Below are 17,653 nucleotides of genomic sequence, written 5' to 3'. Positions count from 1 at the left end.
CAACCCAAGAATCAAACCCAGGGCTCCTGCATTGCAGGCAGTTTCTTTACCAACTGAACTACAACTGAAGCCTGAAATGTAAAATGATGGAACGTAATATGTGGCTGTAAATTTCTCATTATCTCAGTGTGTTAATAAGATAAAAAGCAAGTGGCATTAATAAAAGATGCTAACCTAAAGAGATTTTTAAGTGCCTATCACTTAAATACTTGATACTCATGTATCTAAAATATTTTTGGTATAAAATGATACTGAATAAAAAATACTAAAGCTAGTGAAGGACCTCACTGTTTGTGGAAATGTAAGTTGGTGAAGCTACTGTGGAAACCAGTGTGCAGGTTCCTTAGAAAACTAAAACTAAAATTACCATATGACCCAGCAATCCCACTCCTGGGCATATATCTGTACAAAACTATAATTCATAAAGATACATGCACCCCAGTATTCATAGCAGCACTATTCACAATAGCCCAGACATGGAAACCACCTAAATGTCCATCTACAGATGAAGGATAAACATGTGGTACATCTATATAATGGAATACTTCATAGCTTAAAAAAAAAAAAGAAAGAATGCCATTTGCAGCAACACAGATGCAACTAGAGGTTATCATACTAAATGAAGTAAGTCAGAAAGAGAAAGCAAATACCATATGAGGTCATTCATATGTGGAATCTAAAATATGACACAAATAAACCTATCTATGAAGCAGAAACATATTCATTAACAGAGAGAACAGATTAGTGCTTGCTAGGAGAGAGGATTTGTGGGGACGGACTGAGTAGGTGGGGGTTAGCAAATGTGAGCTTTTATATGTATAATGGATAAACAACAGGGTCCTGCTGTATAGCAAAAGGAACTATGTTTGCTATCCTATGATAAGCCATAATGGAGAAGAATATAAAAAAGAATATATGTATTATATTTTATTATAGTTGATTTACAATATTATATTAATTACTCCTGTACAACAAAGTGATTCAGACATATATGTATATACATATATATACAACAAAGTGATTCAGATATATATGTATATATACATGTATACATATATATCTGAATATATATAGGAAATGGCAACCCACTCCAGTATTCTTGCCTGGGAAATCCCATGGACAGAGGACCCTTGTGGGCTACAGTCCATGGGGTCACAAAGAGTCAGATATGACTAAGCAACTAAACACACACACATACATGTATATATATATATCTTAATCACCTTGCTGTATAGGAGTAATTAATGTAACATTATAAATCAACTTAAAAAAATTTTAAAAACCCAGTGAAGGAAAAGTATAATAATGAAAAATTGCCTCCCTTCTTTCTCAAAGAATTATTAAGAAGATTTGAATTATAATGAGAAAGACTTGAGCTAACAACTAAAGTGGAGTACTTTAGCAAGGAGAATTATGTGTCAAAATCTTAGTCTTTTTGAGAGGATTTTAATTTTAATGTTTAAAAATGATTAGAAAAGTCCCACCTTATAGGAAATAGATTAGATCCTTCTTAAGCCTCACTCTTCTGATGATGCACCAAAAGAAAAATCTGAGAAACAGTGTTATCTAATGTTTAACTTAGTTATATCAGTTTCAGCTTACAGTCCCTGCTTAATATATTTGCATGCGTGTACGCATGCGTATACACACACACACACACACACACACACACACACACACACACACCCCACAAAACCAGTTCTACCAAGGAAACAAAATATCTTACATCTGCTAGGCTAGGAGTTGCTATGACAACAGAGTGTAAGAAATATACATTTTTTCTAATTCTAAAATGGCATCTCTTCTGTTTACCTCAAAGCACTCTAAAAAATAAGACAATACAGTACCATTACTAAAAATAGTTATACAAAAAAATAAAATTTTACCCCAAGCCTCTCTGTTTTATACTTCCTTTTCTCCTCTCTCATTTTTACTTAAGAAAATCATCCACAAACAGAAATAAACTCTGAGACAAATAATTCTTGATACTTTAACCTGAACAATAACCAAAAGCTAACCAGTTAAACCACTTCTGTTGTCAAGGGGAAACTGCAGTGATCTTTATTTCTTTGTGTGGAGAGCTGGTATTAAAATCAAGTGTAGTGTTAAAGTTGGGTTTGTCTCCTGTATCTATTATACTTACATTTAGTTATTTTTGGCTATGCTAAGTCATTGGTGCTGCATGAGGGCTTTCCCTAGTTGTGGTGAGCAGAAGCTACCCTTTGTTGCGGGGCATGGACTTCTCATTGTGATGGCTTCTCTTGTTGCAGAGCACAGGCTCTAGGCACATGGGCTTCTTGAGTGCAGGCTCAGCAGTTGTGGCTTATGGGCTTGCTGCTCCATGGCATGTGGGAGCCTCCTGGACCATGGATCAAACCAGTGTCCCTTGCATTGCAAGGTGGACTATTAACCACTGGACCACCAGGGAAGCTATCTATTATCCTTGACAGGGTACCCCCCAATATTAAACAGGATCCTATTAATAAACAATCCATCAAATTACTAGGAAAAGAGTTTGAAGTGCCAAATATTTTTGCTGAATGAGACATTACTACTGGTTTCAATTTTTATCTTTTGTCATTTTATTTTATTCTTTTACAGTGTATTTTTTCCTGAAGCATAGTTGATTTACAGTGTTGTATTAATTACTCCTGTACAGCAAAATGATTCAGTTATATATATATGTGTGTGTGTGTATATGTATATATTCTATTTAAAAAATTAATCTCCATTTTATGGTTTGTCATATGATACTGAATATAGTTCTCTTACTATACAGTAGAATCTTCTGTTTACCCTTTCCATGTATAACAGCTTACATCTGCTTACCCCAACCTCTCACGCCTTCCTCCCCCATCCCTCCCCCTTGGCAACCATAAACAAGTTCTCTATGTCCATGAGTCTGTATTTCACAGATAGGTTCATGTTCATATAAAATATAATAGCATATGATATTTGTCTTTCTCTGGCTGTCTTTACTTAGTATGATAATCTCTGGTTGCATCCATGTTGCTGAAAATAGCATTATTTCATTATTTTTTTATGGCTAAGTACTATTTCATTTTGTGGAACACACCAAATCTTCTTTATGCATTCATCTGTCCATATTCATTTAGGTTGCTTCCATGTCTTCAGTTCAGTTCAGTCGCTCAGTCATGTCCAACTCTTTACGACCCCATGAATCACAGCATGCCAGGCCTCCCTGTCTATCACCAACTCCCAGAGTTCACTCAAACTCATGTCTATCGAGGCGGTGATGCCATCCAGCCATCTCATCCTCTGTCGTCCCCTTCTCCTCCTGGTCCCAATCCCTCCCAGCATCAGGGTCTTTTCCAGTGAGTCAACTCTTCGCATGAGGTGGCCAAAGTATTGGAGTTTTAGCCTCAGCATCAGTCCTTCTGATGAACACCCAGGACTGATCTCCTTTAGGATGGACTGGTTGGATCTCCTTGCAGTCCAAGGGACTCTCAAGAGTCTTCTCCAGCACCACAGTTCAAAAGCATCAGTTCCTCGGTGCTCAGTTTTCTTCACAGTCCAACTCTCACATCCATACATGACCACTGGAAAAACTATAGCCTTGACTAGACGGACCTTTTTTGGCAAAGTAATGTCTCTGTTTTTCAATATGGTATCTAGGTTGCTCATAACTTTCCTTCCAAGGGAGTAAGTGTCTTTTAATTTCATGGCTACAATCACCATCTGCAGTGATTTGGAGCCCAAAAAACTAAAGTCTGACACTGTTTCCACTGTTTCCCCATCTATCTGCCATGAAGTGATGGAACAAGATGCCATGATCTTAGTTTTCTGAATGTTGAGCTTTAAGCCAGCTTTTTCACTCTCCTCTTTCACTTTCATCAAGAGGCTTTTTAGTTCCTCTTCACTTTCTGCCATAAGGGTGGTATCATCTGCATGTCTGAGGTTATTGATATTTCTCCCGGCAATCTTGATTCCAGCTTGTGCTTCTTCCAGCCCAGCGTTTCTCATGATATACTCTGCATATAAGTTGGCTATTTTAAATAGTGCTGCTTTGATCATAGGAGTGCATGTATCTTTTCAAATTATAGCTTTATCTAGGTATATGCCCAGGAATGGGATTGCTGGATCATATGCACTTCCCTGGTTGCTCAGACCGTAAAAAATCTGCCTGCAGTACAGGAGACCTGAATTTGATCCCTGGGTCAGGAATATCCCCTGGAGAAGGGAATGGCAACCCACACCAGTATTCTTGCCTGGAGAATTCCATGGACAGAAGAGCCTGGCAGACTGCAGTCCATGAAATCGCAAATAATCAAAAATGACTGAGTGACTAACACACAGACACAGAAACTTAATTTTAGCTTTTTGAGTAATCTTAATACTGTTTTCCATAGTCACTGTACCAATTTACATTCCTACCAACAGTATAAATAAGATGTTTGCATTTTTCTTCAAACCCTCTCCAGCATTTATTATTTGAAGATTTTTTTCATGATAGCTGTTCTGACTGATGTGAGTTGGTACCTCATTGGAGTTTTGACTTGCATTTCTCTAATAATTAGAGATAATGAGTCTCTTTCCATGTACCTGTTGGCCATGGATATGTCTTCTTTGGAGAATTATCTATTTATGTCTTCTGCCCATTTTTTGGTTGGGTTAATTTTTGTTGTTGTTATTGAATCATAGAAGTTGTTTGTGTGTTTTAGAAATTAAACCCTTGTCAGTTGTATCATTTAAAAAGACTTTTCTCCCAGTCCATAGATTGTCTTTTAATTATGTTTATGTTTTCCTTTGCCGTGCAAAAGCTTACAAGTTTGATTAGGTCTCATTTGTTTATTTTTGCTTTTATTTCTATTGTTTTGGGAGACTGACTTAAGAAAACATTGATTTATGTCAGAGAATGTTTTGTCTGTGTTCTCTACTAGAAGTTTCATGGTGTCTTGTCTTGTATTTAACTCTTTAAGCCATTTTGAGTCTGTTTTTGCATGTGGTATGAGGGTGTGTTCCAATTTCATTAATTTACATATTGCTGTCCAACTCTCCCAATACCACTTGCTGAAGAGACTATATTTTCCCCATTGTGTATTCTTGCCTCCTTTGCCAAAGATTATCCATAGATATGTGAGTTTATTTCTGGGCTCTATTCTGTTCCATTGACAGAAAGAAAACAGAGAAAGGAAAAAATTATAAAGAGCTAGAGGGTGAAAATGAAAGGAAGAGAGTAAACAGAAGTATATGGTGGCAAATGTCAGGTGCCTCTGATAGTAGTAGATTGTCATTTCCAGAGAAAAAAACTGAGCTAGTGAAAAAAAAGTGTTGAGTGCAATCAGAAAAATATATATAGATTTTTTTCTCAAAGAAAATAGTCGCAATGTTACCAGGTTAAATGCCGGCTCTAAATTTGTCAGATTAGCCATACTTACTTTTGTAGAGTCTTAGATCAACAAAATTCTATCAATAGTGATTAGGTATTTACATTATTGATAAAATTATATCTTAATAAATGTTTGCAAACAGAATTGTGACATGATCGATAATTCACTACTAAAATGTATTTTTAGTGTACTTAGAACCTTGTCACCAAGAATGAACTGTCTTTTGCAGCAAGGTTCTTTCAGTGACCTGTCATCTTTCTTCTGCCTCACAGTCATGATTCACCAATCTGCAATAAAGCTTATTGTATTATGAGCAGATATTTAAAAAATCTATTTAAAATCTAAGAAGAATATGAAATTCTATTCCAAAGAAGGGGGAATGACTGATTTTTTTGCTTTATCATTTGTCACCTTAAACATGTCATTATTCTCTTTTCTCCTTTAAAATTGTTAACATTGCAGTTCATATTGCCAAATAAAGGTTTATAATTCAAAATGAAAATTATTAATTTATTTGTGCTTATGTTTAAGACCAAAATATGCATTGCTAGATGAATGCACCAGTGCTGTCAGCATTGATGTTGAAGGAAAGATATTTCAGGCTGCAAAAGGAGCTGGAATTTCCTTACTTTCTATAACACACAGGCCTTCACTTTGGTAAGTGTTTCCAATGCTCATTTATGATAAATGATTTTTCTTTTTGTTTCTTAAAGAATGACTTTGCTAAACTTTTTACCATAGAGCATAAGACATTTCAGTTATTTTCCACCTGCATTTCAGTTAAGGTTAAACTATGCCTAAGAGAGTGACATCACTCTTAAGCTAAAAGTTGAAGTTCCTGTACTTGATAACATATGACAGAAATTAGTGATCTTTTCCATACGCTTTTCAAAATTGCATTTATTTATTTTATTTCTGTCTGCACAGGGTCTTTGTTGTCGCACACAGGCTTTCCTCAGTTGCGGCAGGAAGTAAGCAGGGGCTGCTCTCTAGTTTTGGCGTGTGGACTTCTCATTACAGTGGCTTCTGTTATTGCAGAGCATAGGCTCCAGAGTGTGCGGCCTTCAGTAGCTGCTGCTCCCAAACTCAGTAATTGTGTGCGTGGGCTGTAGAGTACAGCCTTAGTAGTTTTGGCACACAGGTTTAATTGTTCCACAGCCTGTGAAATCTCTCTGGATCAGGAATTGAACCAGTGTGCCCTGCATTAGCAGGTGGATTCTTAACCACTAGACAACCAAACAAGTCCTTTCATATACTTTTGAGTAACTCTCTTTAGGTTTTAAGTTTTCCAAAACTTTGACTTCCCAATGGGTGTGGGACCTTACCAACATTAAATTGAAAACTATGTCAAGGGAAAAATTAGAGTGTTTAAACAGAGCTTTTTTTTTTTTTCCTTTGTTTTAACAAAAAAATGAGCAGACATTTTTTTGTAAATAATATTTCATAAAACCTAATGGAATTTTCTCTTTTTTAAAAAAAGATCACCATTTTTATCATCGCCTTATGTTTTCATTGATTCATCATCATCGTAAGAGTCACTAATGCAGATTCAACACCTATTCTATTCCAAGCTTATTTTATTTAAGCCTAATAGCAACCTTATAGAGTATGCTGCTGCTACTGCTGCTAAGTCGCTTCAGTCGTGTCCGACTCTGTGCGACCCCATAGATGGCAGCCCACCAGGCTCCCCCACCCCTGGGATTCTCTAAGCAAGAATACTGGAGTGGGTTGCCATTTCCTCCTCCAATGCATGAAAGTGAAAAGTCAAAGTGAACTTGCTCAGTCGTGTCCGACTCCCAGCGACCCCATGGACTGCAGCCTACTAGGCTCCTCCGTCTGTGGGATTTTCCAGGCAAGAGTACTGGAGTGGGGTGCCATTATAGGTATCCTAATTTTTCCTATTATACAGATGAAGAAACTGAGAGCTAGAAAATGAGGAACATAATTTTTTATGATCATATTCTCTATACCCTCCTCTATTGCACTATTTATTATAAGGAACTCAAAAGGTATCTCATGCATGATTCATAAAAAAATTTTAATTCTCACTACATTCTACTGTCTACATTTGCATTTCTGTTTCATCAATCAAAATCTTTTCCTTTGACTTGTTAGTAGGTATATAGTGGACTCTACGTGCTATGGCTTCCTATTTCCCAGGGATAGGCAGGATTCCTCCTCTGTCTCTGACTGGAGCATTCTGTAGCATGTAGCTGATCACATTTGTGCCAAAGCTGTCATTATGTACATGACTTCAAACCTAGACTAAATAGCAAGCTTTAAGTTAATGCTTAAAGCATTTCTATCCCTTTACCTTATAGAGAATGCTTACTTTAAGACTGTGAGTAAGTTGAGTATTCAGTTCAGATAAGATTTTATTTGTTCAAAGTTCTTTGACTCTGAATTCTACTTTTGAGAGGATAATCTATTTCACACTTCATTTAAACATTTGGATTTTTTTATATTTTTCTTTCCCAAAGTTTACCTGAAAATAGAGAATTTCATGAAGTGGTCTTTTCTATAGAATTTTGTAGTTTGTCTCTCTGTTGTTAATCAGCATCTGGAGTGATAGGACCCTGATTTGCCAATCTCCCCAGAGGCAGTCTGTATCTGGTCCAGGATGAGTTACAGTCCATGTCGATGAGTGATATCTATGACCTTCTCTTGGAGAGAACCAACAGGAACTGGTTTAATACAATTATGACATATGCCTGTGGAGCCGGACTTGTAGAACTTTTGAGTCCTTTATAACACAGTCCTGGTGTTTTTATAACCTCTATCAATGAGTTTATTATGCATTCTTGTCATTTAGTTCCTATTCAAGTAGCCTAAAGTGGTGTTGGAAGCAACAGAACAGTTGGCGTTGTTTTTGTTTTTGTTTTTTTTCATTTTAGAACAAAGAGGTTTTTATTGTTGTTGTTTTTAAGACTTTTCTTTTAAAAAAAAGTTTTAGGTTCATAGCAAAATTGAACATACAGAAATATGCCCATACTCTCTGTCCCTATACATGTATAGCCTCCTCCATGATCAACATCCCCCTCCAGAGTGGTATAATTGTTATAATTGATGAACCTATATTGACACATTCTTAGCATCCAAAGTCTATAATTTTCCTTAGGATTCACTTACTGTTGTACATTGTATAGGTTTGGACAGATTTATAATTACATGTGTCTACCATTATAGTCATACACAACTGGGCCTGCACACTTTCAGGCTCAGTTCAGTTCAGTTCAGTCGCTCAGTCATGTCTGACTCTTCGCAACCCCATGGATGCAGCTGCATGCCAGAATTCCCTGTCCATCACCAACTTCCAGAACTTACTCAAACTCATGTCCATTAGGTCAGTGGTGTGATCCAACCATCTCATCCTCTGTCATCCCCTTTTCCTCCTTCCTTCATTCTTTTCCAGCATCAGGGTCTTTTCCAATGAGTCAGTTGTTTGCTTCAGGTAGTCAAAGTATTGGAGTTTCAGCTTCAGCATCAGTTCAGTTCAGTTCAGTTCAGTTTAACCACTCAGTCGTGTCTGACTCTGCGACTCCATAGACTACAGCACACCAGGCCTCCCTGTCCATCACCAACTCCCAGAGTTTACTCAAACTTGTGTCCAATGAGTTGGTGATGCCATCCAACCATCTCATCCTCTGTCATCACGTTCTCCCACCTTCAATCTTTCCCAGCATCAGGGTCTTATCAAATGTGTCAGTTCTTTGCATCAGGTGGCCAAAGTATTGGAGTTTAAGCTTCAACATCAGTCCTTCCAATGAATATTCACGACTGATTTCCTTTAGAATGGACTGGTTGGATCTCCTTGCAGTCCAAGGGACTCGCAAGAGTCTTCTTCAACCCCACAGTGCAAAAGCATCAATTTTTCAGTGTTCACCTTTCTTTATAACCCAACTCACATCCATACATGACTACTGGAAAAACCATAGCTTTGACCAGATGGACCTTTGTTGGCAAAGTAATGTCTCTGCTTTTTAATACTCTCTCTGGGTTGGTCATAGCTTTTCTTCCAGGAAGCAAGCATCTTTTAATTTCATGACTACAGTCACCATCTGCAGTGATTTTGGAGCCTAAAAAATAGTCTCTCATTGTTTTCATTGTTTCCCCATCAATTTGCCATGAATGGATGGCACCAGATGCCATGATATCTGTTTTCTGAATGTTGAATTTTAAGCCAGCTTTTTCACTCTCCTCGTTTACTTTCATCAAGAGGCTTTTTAGTTCTTCTTTGCTTTCTGCCATAAGGGTGGTATCATCTGCATATCTGAGGCTATTGATAATTCTCCTGGCAATCTTTATTCCAGCTTGTGCTTCCTCCAGCCCAGCATTTTGCTTGATCATTCTGCATATAAGTTAAATAAGCAGGATGACAATATATAGTCTTGATGTACTCCTTTCCCAATTTGTAACCAGTCTGTTGTTCGATGTCCAGTTCTATCTGTTGCTTCTTGACCTGCATACAGATTTCTCAGGAGGCAGGTCAGGTGGTATGGTATTCCCATCTCTCGAAGAATTTTCCACAATTTGTTGTGATCCACACAGTCAAAGACTTTGGCATAGTCAATAAAGAGAAGTAGAGTTTTTCTGGAATTCTCTTGCTTTTTCTATGATCCAACTAATGTTGGCAATTTGAACTCTGGTTCCTCTGCCTTTTCTAAACCCAGCTTGAACATCTAGAAGTCACAGTTCATGTACTGTTGAAGCCTGGCTTGGAGAATTTTGAACATTATTTTGCTAGCATGTGAAATGAATTCAATTGTGCAGTAGTTTGAGCATTCTTTGGCATTGTCTTTCTTTGGGATTGGGATGAAAACTGACCTTTTCCTATCCTGCGGCAATTGCTGAGTTTTCCGAATTTGCTATCATATTGAGTGCAGCACTTTCACAGCATCATCTTTTAGGATTTGAAATAGCTCATAGGGGACTGACTGAAATGAAAAAGTAGGAAGTCAAGAGATACTTGAGGTAGCAGTCCATTTTGGTCTTGGTGTACAAAATGAAGCAGGGCAAAGGCTAACATACCAAGAGAATGCACTGGTCATAGCAAACACCCTCTTCCAACAACACAAGAGAAGACTCTACACATGGACATCACCAGATGGTCAACACCGAAGTCAGATTGATTATATTCTTTGCAGCCAAAGATAGAGAAGCTCTATACAGTCAGCAAAAACAAGACCAGGAGCTGACTGTGGCTCAGATCATGAACTCCTTATTGCCAAATTCAGACTTAAATTGAAGAAAGTAGGGAAAACCACTAGACCATAGATGTATGACCTAAATCAAATCCCTTATGATTATACAGTGGAAGTGAGAAATAGATTTAAGGGACTAGATCTGATACAGTGCCTGATGAACTATGGATGGAGGTTCGTGACATTGTACAAGAGACAAGGATCAAGACAATCCCCAAGAAAAAGTAATGCAAAAAGGCAAAATGGTTGTCAGAGGGGACCTTACAAATAGCAGAGAAAATAAGAGAAGCTAAAGGCAAAAGAGAAAAGGAAAGATATACCCATTTCATTGCAGAGTTCCAAAGAATAGAAAGGAGAGATAAGAAAGCCATCTTACGTGATCAATGCAAAGAAAGAGAGGATGCAAAGAAACAATAGAATGGGAAAGACTAGAGGTCTCCAGGAAAATTAGAGATACCAAGGGAACATTTCATGCAAAGAAGGGCACAATAAAGGACAGAAATGGTATGGACCTAACAGAAACAGAAGATATTAAGAAGACATGGCAAGAATACACAGAATAACTATACAGAAAAGATCTTAATGACCCAGGTAATCATGATGGTGTGACCACTCACCTAGATCCAGACATCCTGGAATGTGAAGTCAAGTGGGCCTTAGGAAGCATTACAAAGAACAAAGCTAGTGGAGCTGATGGCATTCCAGTTGACTGTTTTAAGTCCTAAAAGATGATGCTGTGAAAGTGCTGCACTCAATATGTCCTCAAATTTGAAAAATGCATCCTTATAGTGTTATACAGAGTATTTTGATTGCTCTAAAAATCCTCTGTGCTCTGCCATTTTATCTCTTCTCAACCCATGGATCATAAGTTCCAATCCCAGAACTTCATGACAAATAGAAAAGGAAAAAGTGGAAGCAAAACAGATTTTATTTTCTTGGGCTCCAAATCACTGCAGACAGTGACTGCAATCATGAAATTAAAAGACCTCTGTTCCTTGGAAGCAAAGCTATTACAAACCTAGACAGTGTATTAAAAAGTAGAGACATCATTTTGCCAACAAAGGCCCATCTAATCAAAGCTCTGGTTTTTCCAGTAGTCATGTATGGATGTGAGAGTTTGACTATAAAGAAGCCTGAGCACTGAAGAACTGATGCTTTGAATTGTGGTGCTGGAGAATATTCTTGAGATTCTCTTAGGCTGCAAAGTGATCAAACCAGTCAATCCTGAAGGAAATCAACCCTGAATATTCATTGGAAGGACTGAGGCTGAAACTGAAATTCTAATATTTTGTTCACCTGATGCAAAGAACCAACTCATTAGAAAAGACCCTGATGCTGGGAAAGATTGAGGGCAGGAAGAGAAGGGGACCACAAAGGATGAGATGGTTGGATAGCATCACTGGCTCAATGGTCATGGGTTTGAGCAAACTCTGGAGATAGTGAAGGACAGTGAAGCCTGGTGCACTGCAGTCCATGGGGTTGCAAAGAGTTGGACACAACTTAGAGACTAAACAACAACGTCAACCCCAGAAACCACTCATCTTTAATGTGTCCACAGTTTTTCCTTTCCTGGAATATCATGTACCTGGAACCATTCAGTATGTAGCCTTTTCAGACTGTTTTCTTTAACTTAGTGATAATCATTTGTTTCCTCCATGTCTTTTCACAGCTTGATACATCATTTCTTTTTAGCGTTAAATAATATTTCATTGTTTCAATGTACACAGTGTGTTTATCCATTCACCTACTGAAGATAGGCTTGGTTGCCTCCAAGTGCTAGCCATTATGAATAAAGGTGTTATAAACATTCATATGCAGGTTTTTGTGTTGACATGCATTTTCTCAAGTCCCTTTAAGTAAATATCAAGAAGTGAAGTTACTGGATCGTACTGGTAAGAGTGTGTTTAGTTGTGTTAGAAACTACAAAACTGTATTCCAAAATAGCTATTCCACTTTTCATTTCCACTAGCAGTGAAAGCCCCTGGAGAAGGAAATGGCAACCCACTCCAGTATTCCTGCCTGGAGAATCCCATGGACGAAGGAGCCTAGCAGGCTACAGTCCATAGGTTTGCAAGAGTGGGACACAACTTCGTGACTAAACCACCAAAAAACAATGAAAGAGAGTTCCTGTTGGTCTACAGCTTTATCAGCTTTTGAAGATGTCAGTGTTCTGGGTTCTGGCCATTTCAAACAGGTGTGTAGTAGACAAATTTTTAAATAAATAATAAAATATAATTTCATACTTTTGAACCAAAAACCAAACGAACAAACATGTTTTTAATTGTAGCTACCCATGGTGTATTTCCCTGTAAACTAATAATCATGTTAATTCTGATTTATGAACTAGTTTAGTCATTTTAGGTTATAGAAATCTATCATTTCTGATTATCCTCTCTTCCTACATGAAATTCTTATTTTCCCTGAAAAGATTTCAGAAGAGGAAAAATATGTATTATATTTTCCTCCATACAACAAATGGGTAATTGTTGATCATAAAGAGTAAAATCAATACTATATCTGAAGACATCAAAAATTATAGAAGCTTATTAAATTATGTGATTCCTGAATAGAATTGCAATTTTATAATTACCACATCCAATGCTTTATCTTACTTGTACAGAAAGTCTGCAGATTATTTCCAATAAGCCTCTGTTAAAATAGTTTTCTTTTAAATTCCTCTGACTAAAATAAACCCTTAGATAGTATTTTAGCACATAATATAGAACATAGGTCATGAAACACTGATATGGTTTCTTCTCCTGTGTAGAAACCAAATAATGTTGTAGAACTGGAATGATGAGCCAAACCTTCAATATACACTGAAAATGGAAGTTGCTCAAGATCTGAACTACTGCATTCTAAAATTGCTCCTGGTTGAAGATTCACGATTAGGAAAGTCCAAGAGAAGTTGACAATGAAATAAACAAAATGATATTTTTTCCCTATTACTTCACTTTCCTGTATCACTATCCTTCTTTTGTTTTTTCATTACTTTTGTTTTAGCTCTCATATTTTAATAGCAATGTTGTCATTAAAAAAAAAATTTCCCTTAATGTAAGAACACATTGTTTTAAATTTAATTTTAGCAAGGTCCCACCTGTTGGGAGGTCAAATTTATGGAAAAGTTGAAACCCTAAAGATAGTTACTCAAAAGTATATGGAAAAGATTAATATCTGTCATATGATATCAAACATATGAACATCAGCCTTCAGCTTAAGAGTGATATTTACCCTTTTAGGCATAGTTTAATTTAATTAGTTTAATTTCCCCATCTTAATGGTAAAACCATCCAATCAAAATGTAATGAAACCCAAATTTCTATCAATTGATAAATAGACAAAATGTATAATACCATAAATGTAATATTATTCAGCCATAAAAATGAAGTACTAATACTACAACTTTTAGATCATTTGTTGGGTGGAAGATCAGATCAGATCACATCAGTCGCTCAGTCATGTCCAACTCTTTGCAACCCCATGAATCGCAGCACGCCAGGCCTCCCTGTCCATCACCAACTCCCGGAGTTCACTGAGACTCACGTCCATCGAGTCAGTGATGCCATCCAGCCATCTCATCCTCTGTCATCCCCTTCTCCTCCTGCTCCCAATCCCTCCCAGCATCAGAGTCTTTTCCAATGAGTCAACTCCACATGAGGTGGCCAAAGTACTGGAGTTTCAGCTTTAGCATCATTCCTTCCAAAGAAATCCCAGGGCTGATTTTCAGAATGGACTGGCTGGATCTCCTTGCAGTCCAAGGGACTCTCAAGAGTCTTCTCCAACACCACAGTTCAAAAGCATCATTTCTTCGGCACTCAGCCTTCTTCACAGTCCAACTCTCACATCCATACATGACCACAGGAAAAACCATAGCCTTGACTAGACGGACCTTTGTTGGCAAAGTAATGTCTCTGCTTTTGAATATGCTATCTAGGTTGGTCATAACTTTCCTTCCAAGGAGTGGAAGAAGTCAGTAACAAAAAGCTGTTTTGTATGAGTCTGTATGTATGAAATATCCAGAATAGACAAATCTGCAGAGAGGAGCTTGGTAGTAGGCAGGGACTGAGCAGCAGAAGAAATGGAGATGGACTGCTAATGGGTATGAGGATTCTTTGGGGAATGAAGAAATATTCTGGAATTGGATAGTGCTGATGGTTGCATGAGGGTGTGACTATACCAAAAATCACTGAATTTTACATTCTAAAAGAATAAATTTATAATATATAAATCATATTTCAATTTTAGAAAGGAGGGTAAAGTGACCTGATATATCCACACTGAACATAGTAACTAATAACAATGAGAACTTAAAAGAAATCAAGAAGTGAGAAAACCTGTAAGGTAAAAGCATAAAAACTGAAGACACATAAGAACACGTGCCACTTCAGCATAGTGTCAAGATGCAGTAGCTCAGCCATATGAGGCCAGATCTGCCAGGACTACCTACTTTAAACATACACCCTACAATTCCCAAAGATTGGTAACCTTAACTTTCACTTAGGAAAAGGTTGTTTACCTCCTGTCTCATCAGTAAAAATCATCTCTATACCTCTCTGAAATTCCTAGTTATGAACTTGAACCATGAGAAAAAGAGAGCAAATTATATGAAAGCATGAAACTGGCTTTAGAGGATTTCTATGTTTATTTTTAAAAAAACATTTTAAAACTTTGATTTTTGAGAAATTTTTATGTTGACTAACTCATTCCCAAAGGATAGTGTATTTCCTTTATTCTTCTTAGTTATTTTCTTAATAACCTTTAAAATTTTTATTTTCTTGCCTCTGCTTCCTGTTCTTGTTCCCATTCTAGTTCAGTTCAGTCACTCAGTCATGTCCGACTCTTTGTGACCCCATGGACTGCAGCATGTCAGGCTTCCCTGTCCATCACCAAGTCCCAGAGTTTACTCAAACTCATGTCCATCAAGTTGGTGATGCCATCCAATCATCTCATCCTCTGTTGTTCCCTCCTCCTCCCACTTCAATCTTTCCCAGCATCAGGGTCTTTTCCAATGAGTCCATTCTCATCAGGTGGCCAAAAGATTGGAGTTTCAGCTTCAGTATCAGTCCTTCCAATGAATATTCAGGACTGATTTCCTTTAGGATGGACTGATTGGATCTCCTTGCAGTCCAAGGGACTCTCAAGAGTCTTCTCCAACACCATAGTTCAAAAGCATCAATTCTTCGGCGCTCAGCTTTCTTTATAGTCCAACTCTCTTTGTAGTCCAACTCTCATATCCATACATGACTACTGGAAAAACCATAGCTTTGCCTTTGTTGGCAAAGTAGTGTCTCTGCTTTTTAATACACTGTCTAGATTGGTGGTAACTTTTCTTCCAAGGGGCAAGCATCTTTTAATATCATGGCTGCAGTCACCATCTGCAGTGATTTTGGAGCCCAGAAAAATAAAGTCTCACTGTTTCCACTGTTTCCCCATCTATTTGCCATGAAGTGGTGGGACTGGATGCCATGATCTTAGTTTTCTGAATGTTGAGTTTTTAAGCCAACTTTTTCACTCTCCTCTTCCACTTTCATCTTTAGTTCTTCTTCACTTTTTAAGTGTTTTATATTTATTCAGGAGCTATACTAGGTTATGAATATAAATAAATGTAATAGTATGTCTTCCTTTGCAATTCACATATATTCAGAATATAAAATAAATTTAACACAAACAATAGAATTTTCTAGAGATTAATGATTTTGGGAGTGAAAACAATCACAATATTTTACCTCTTGAGGGATTCTTGAAAATCAAATGTAAAATAGACAGCTTACTTAAAATTTGCCTTTGAATATCAGTTAGAATGATAAATCTGTAAGTAAAATGGCCTTGTGTAATTATTGCTAATAATATGATTTCATTTTGATTATGCAGGAAATACCACACTCATTTGTTACAGTTTGATGGTGAAGGAGGTTGGCGCTTTGAACAACTGGATAGTGCTATTCGTTTAACACTAAGTGAAGAAAAACAAAAGCTAGAATCTCAGCTAGCCGGAATTCCCAAAATGCAGCAGAGACTCAATGAACTATGTAAAATTTTGGGAGAAGACTCAGTGCTGAAAACAATAAAAAATGAAGATGAAACATCCTAATTTATTCTGATATGTTTTAAATGTTAATTTTTAATTAAAGGCTCAGAGACATGGTTATAGTTCATGCATTGTGTTAAGCTAAGGACAGAGGGAAAAAAGGTAGCAAGAAATGTTTTATAAGATTTTAGCATCAAGGAAATGTATGAGCTGACTTTTCAGAAGAAAATAAACAAATGCATTATATAAGATTAGTCATTATGGCTTATACTAATTCCTAATGAAAGACGAATTCACATGTAAAGCAGGATTTTCTAGGTGAGTTAGCAAATTTGCTATGTGTATGTGATGTGTCTGAAAGTCTTGACAAACATGAGACCTATCTTGAGGATAGACAAGAACGATGTTTGCGTTGAAACCATGTGCATAAAAATAAAAGTTTGAGTGACATTTTTGTCCATTTATGATTGTTAGATTTAACAGCTAGAATCTATGTTCCTTTATTGATAGTGGTCAGCTAAACCTGTGTACACAATAGTTTGATTGATAATTTCAACATGAAAAAACTCTTTTAATGACAGTGGTTGAAAGAAAGAAGCATGGCTATGCTTCTTTTATATGTAAAAAATATCCTATTTTTAATATTAAATTTTGAACATCTCAATGTGGGCACATAACAAGTTCATTTTAATGAGAATCTTACATATTTGTTAGTAAACTTTTTCATTCTAAAAAGAGAATTGCCAATATAGAAAAGGAGTATCCAAACAATGTTTGTCTCAGCCTGTTACTTTACTTGAAAGGATTATTTATTGCAAATTCTGTCCAGAAATACTTAGCTTGTTTTTATGTTCAAAGGAGTCCACCACATTTTAAAAATAGCAGTGCTATAAGAATAGAGATTTTTTCAAAATCAGAGTTATAATATACATTGAAATAGTACCTTATAATTTGCAATTTATAGTAATATAATTTACAATTCTCATTTACATCACTTCATTTTAATCCTTATGGCAAACTTTTGAGGCAGATATTATTTTTCCTAGTTTGCTTTTGAGAAAATTGACACTCAT

At 36.8% G+C, this 17,653-nt stretch overlaps 1 protein-coding gene across 1 annotated transcript in view; it reads left to right on the top strand.

Annotated features, from left to right (window-relative positions):
* The window catches only part of ABCD2 (ATP binding cassette subfamily D member 2), an 85,708-nt gene extending 68,678 nt beyond the window's left edge, over positions 1-17,030 (top strand). Inside the window, exons 9-10 of the mRNA XM_005887731.2 lie at positions 5,883-6,008; positions 16,424-17,030. Of these exons, the coding sequence (XP_005887793.1) occupies positions 5,883-6,008; positions 16,424-16,643 (346 nt within the window). The 3' untranslated portion in view covers positions 16,644-17,030. The remainder of the gene's footprint in view (positions 1-5,882; positions 6,009-16,423) is intronic.
* Positions 17,031-17,653: the final 623 nt, after the last annotated feature.

This window comes from Bos mutus, chromosome 5, assembly GCF_027580195.1.
Source record: "Bos mutus isolate GX-2022 chromosome 5, NWIPB_WYAK_1.1, whole genome shotgun sequence".
NCBI lineage: Eukaryota > Metazoa > Chordata > Mammalia > Artiodactyla > Bovidae > Bos > Bos mutus.
This window is presented reverse-complemented; position numbering and strand designations above follow the sequence as displayed.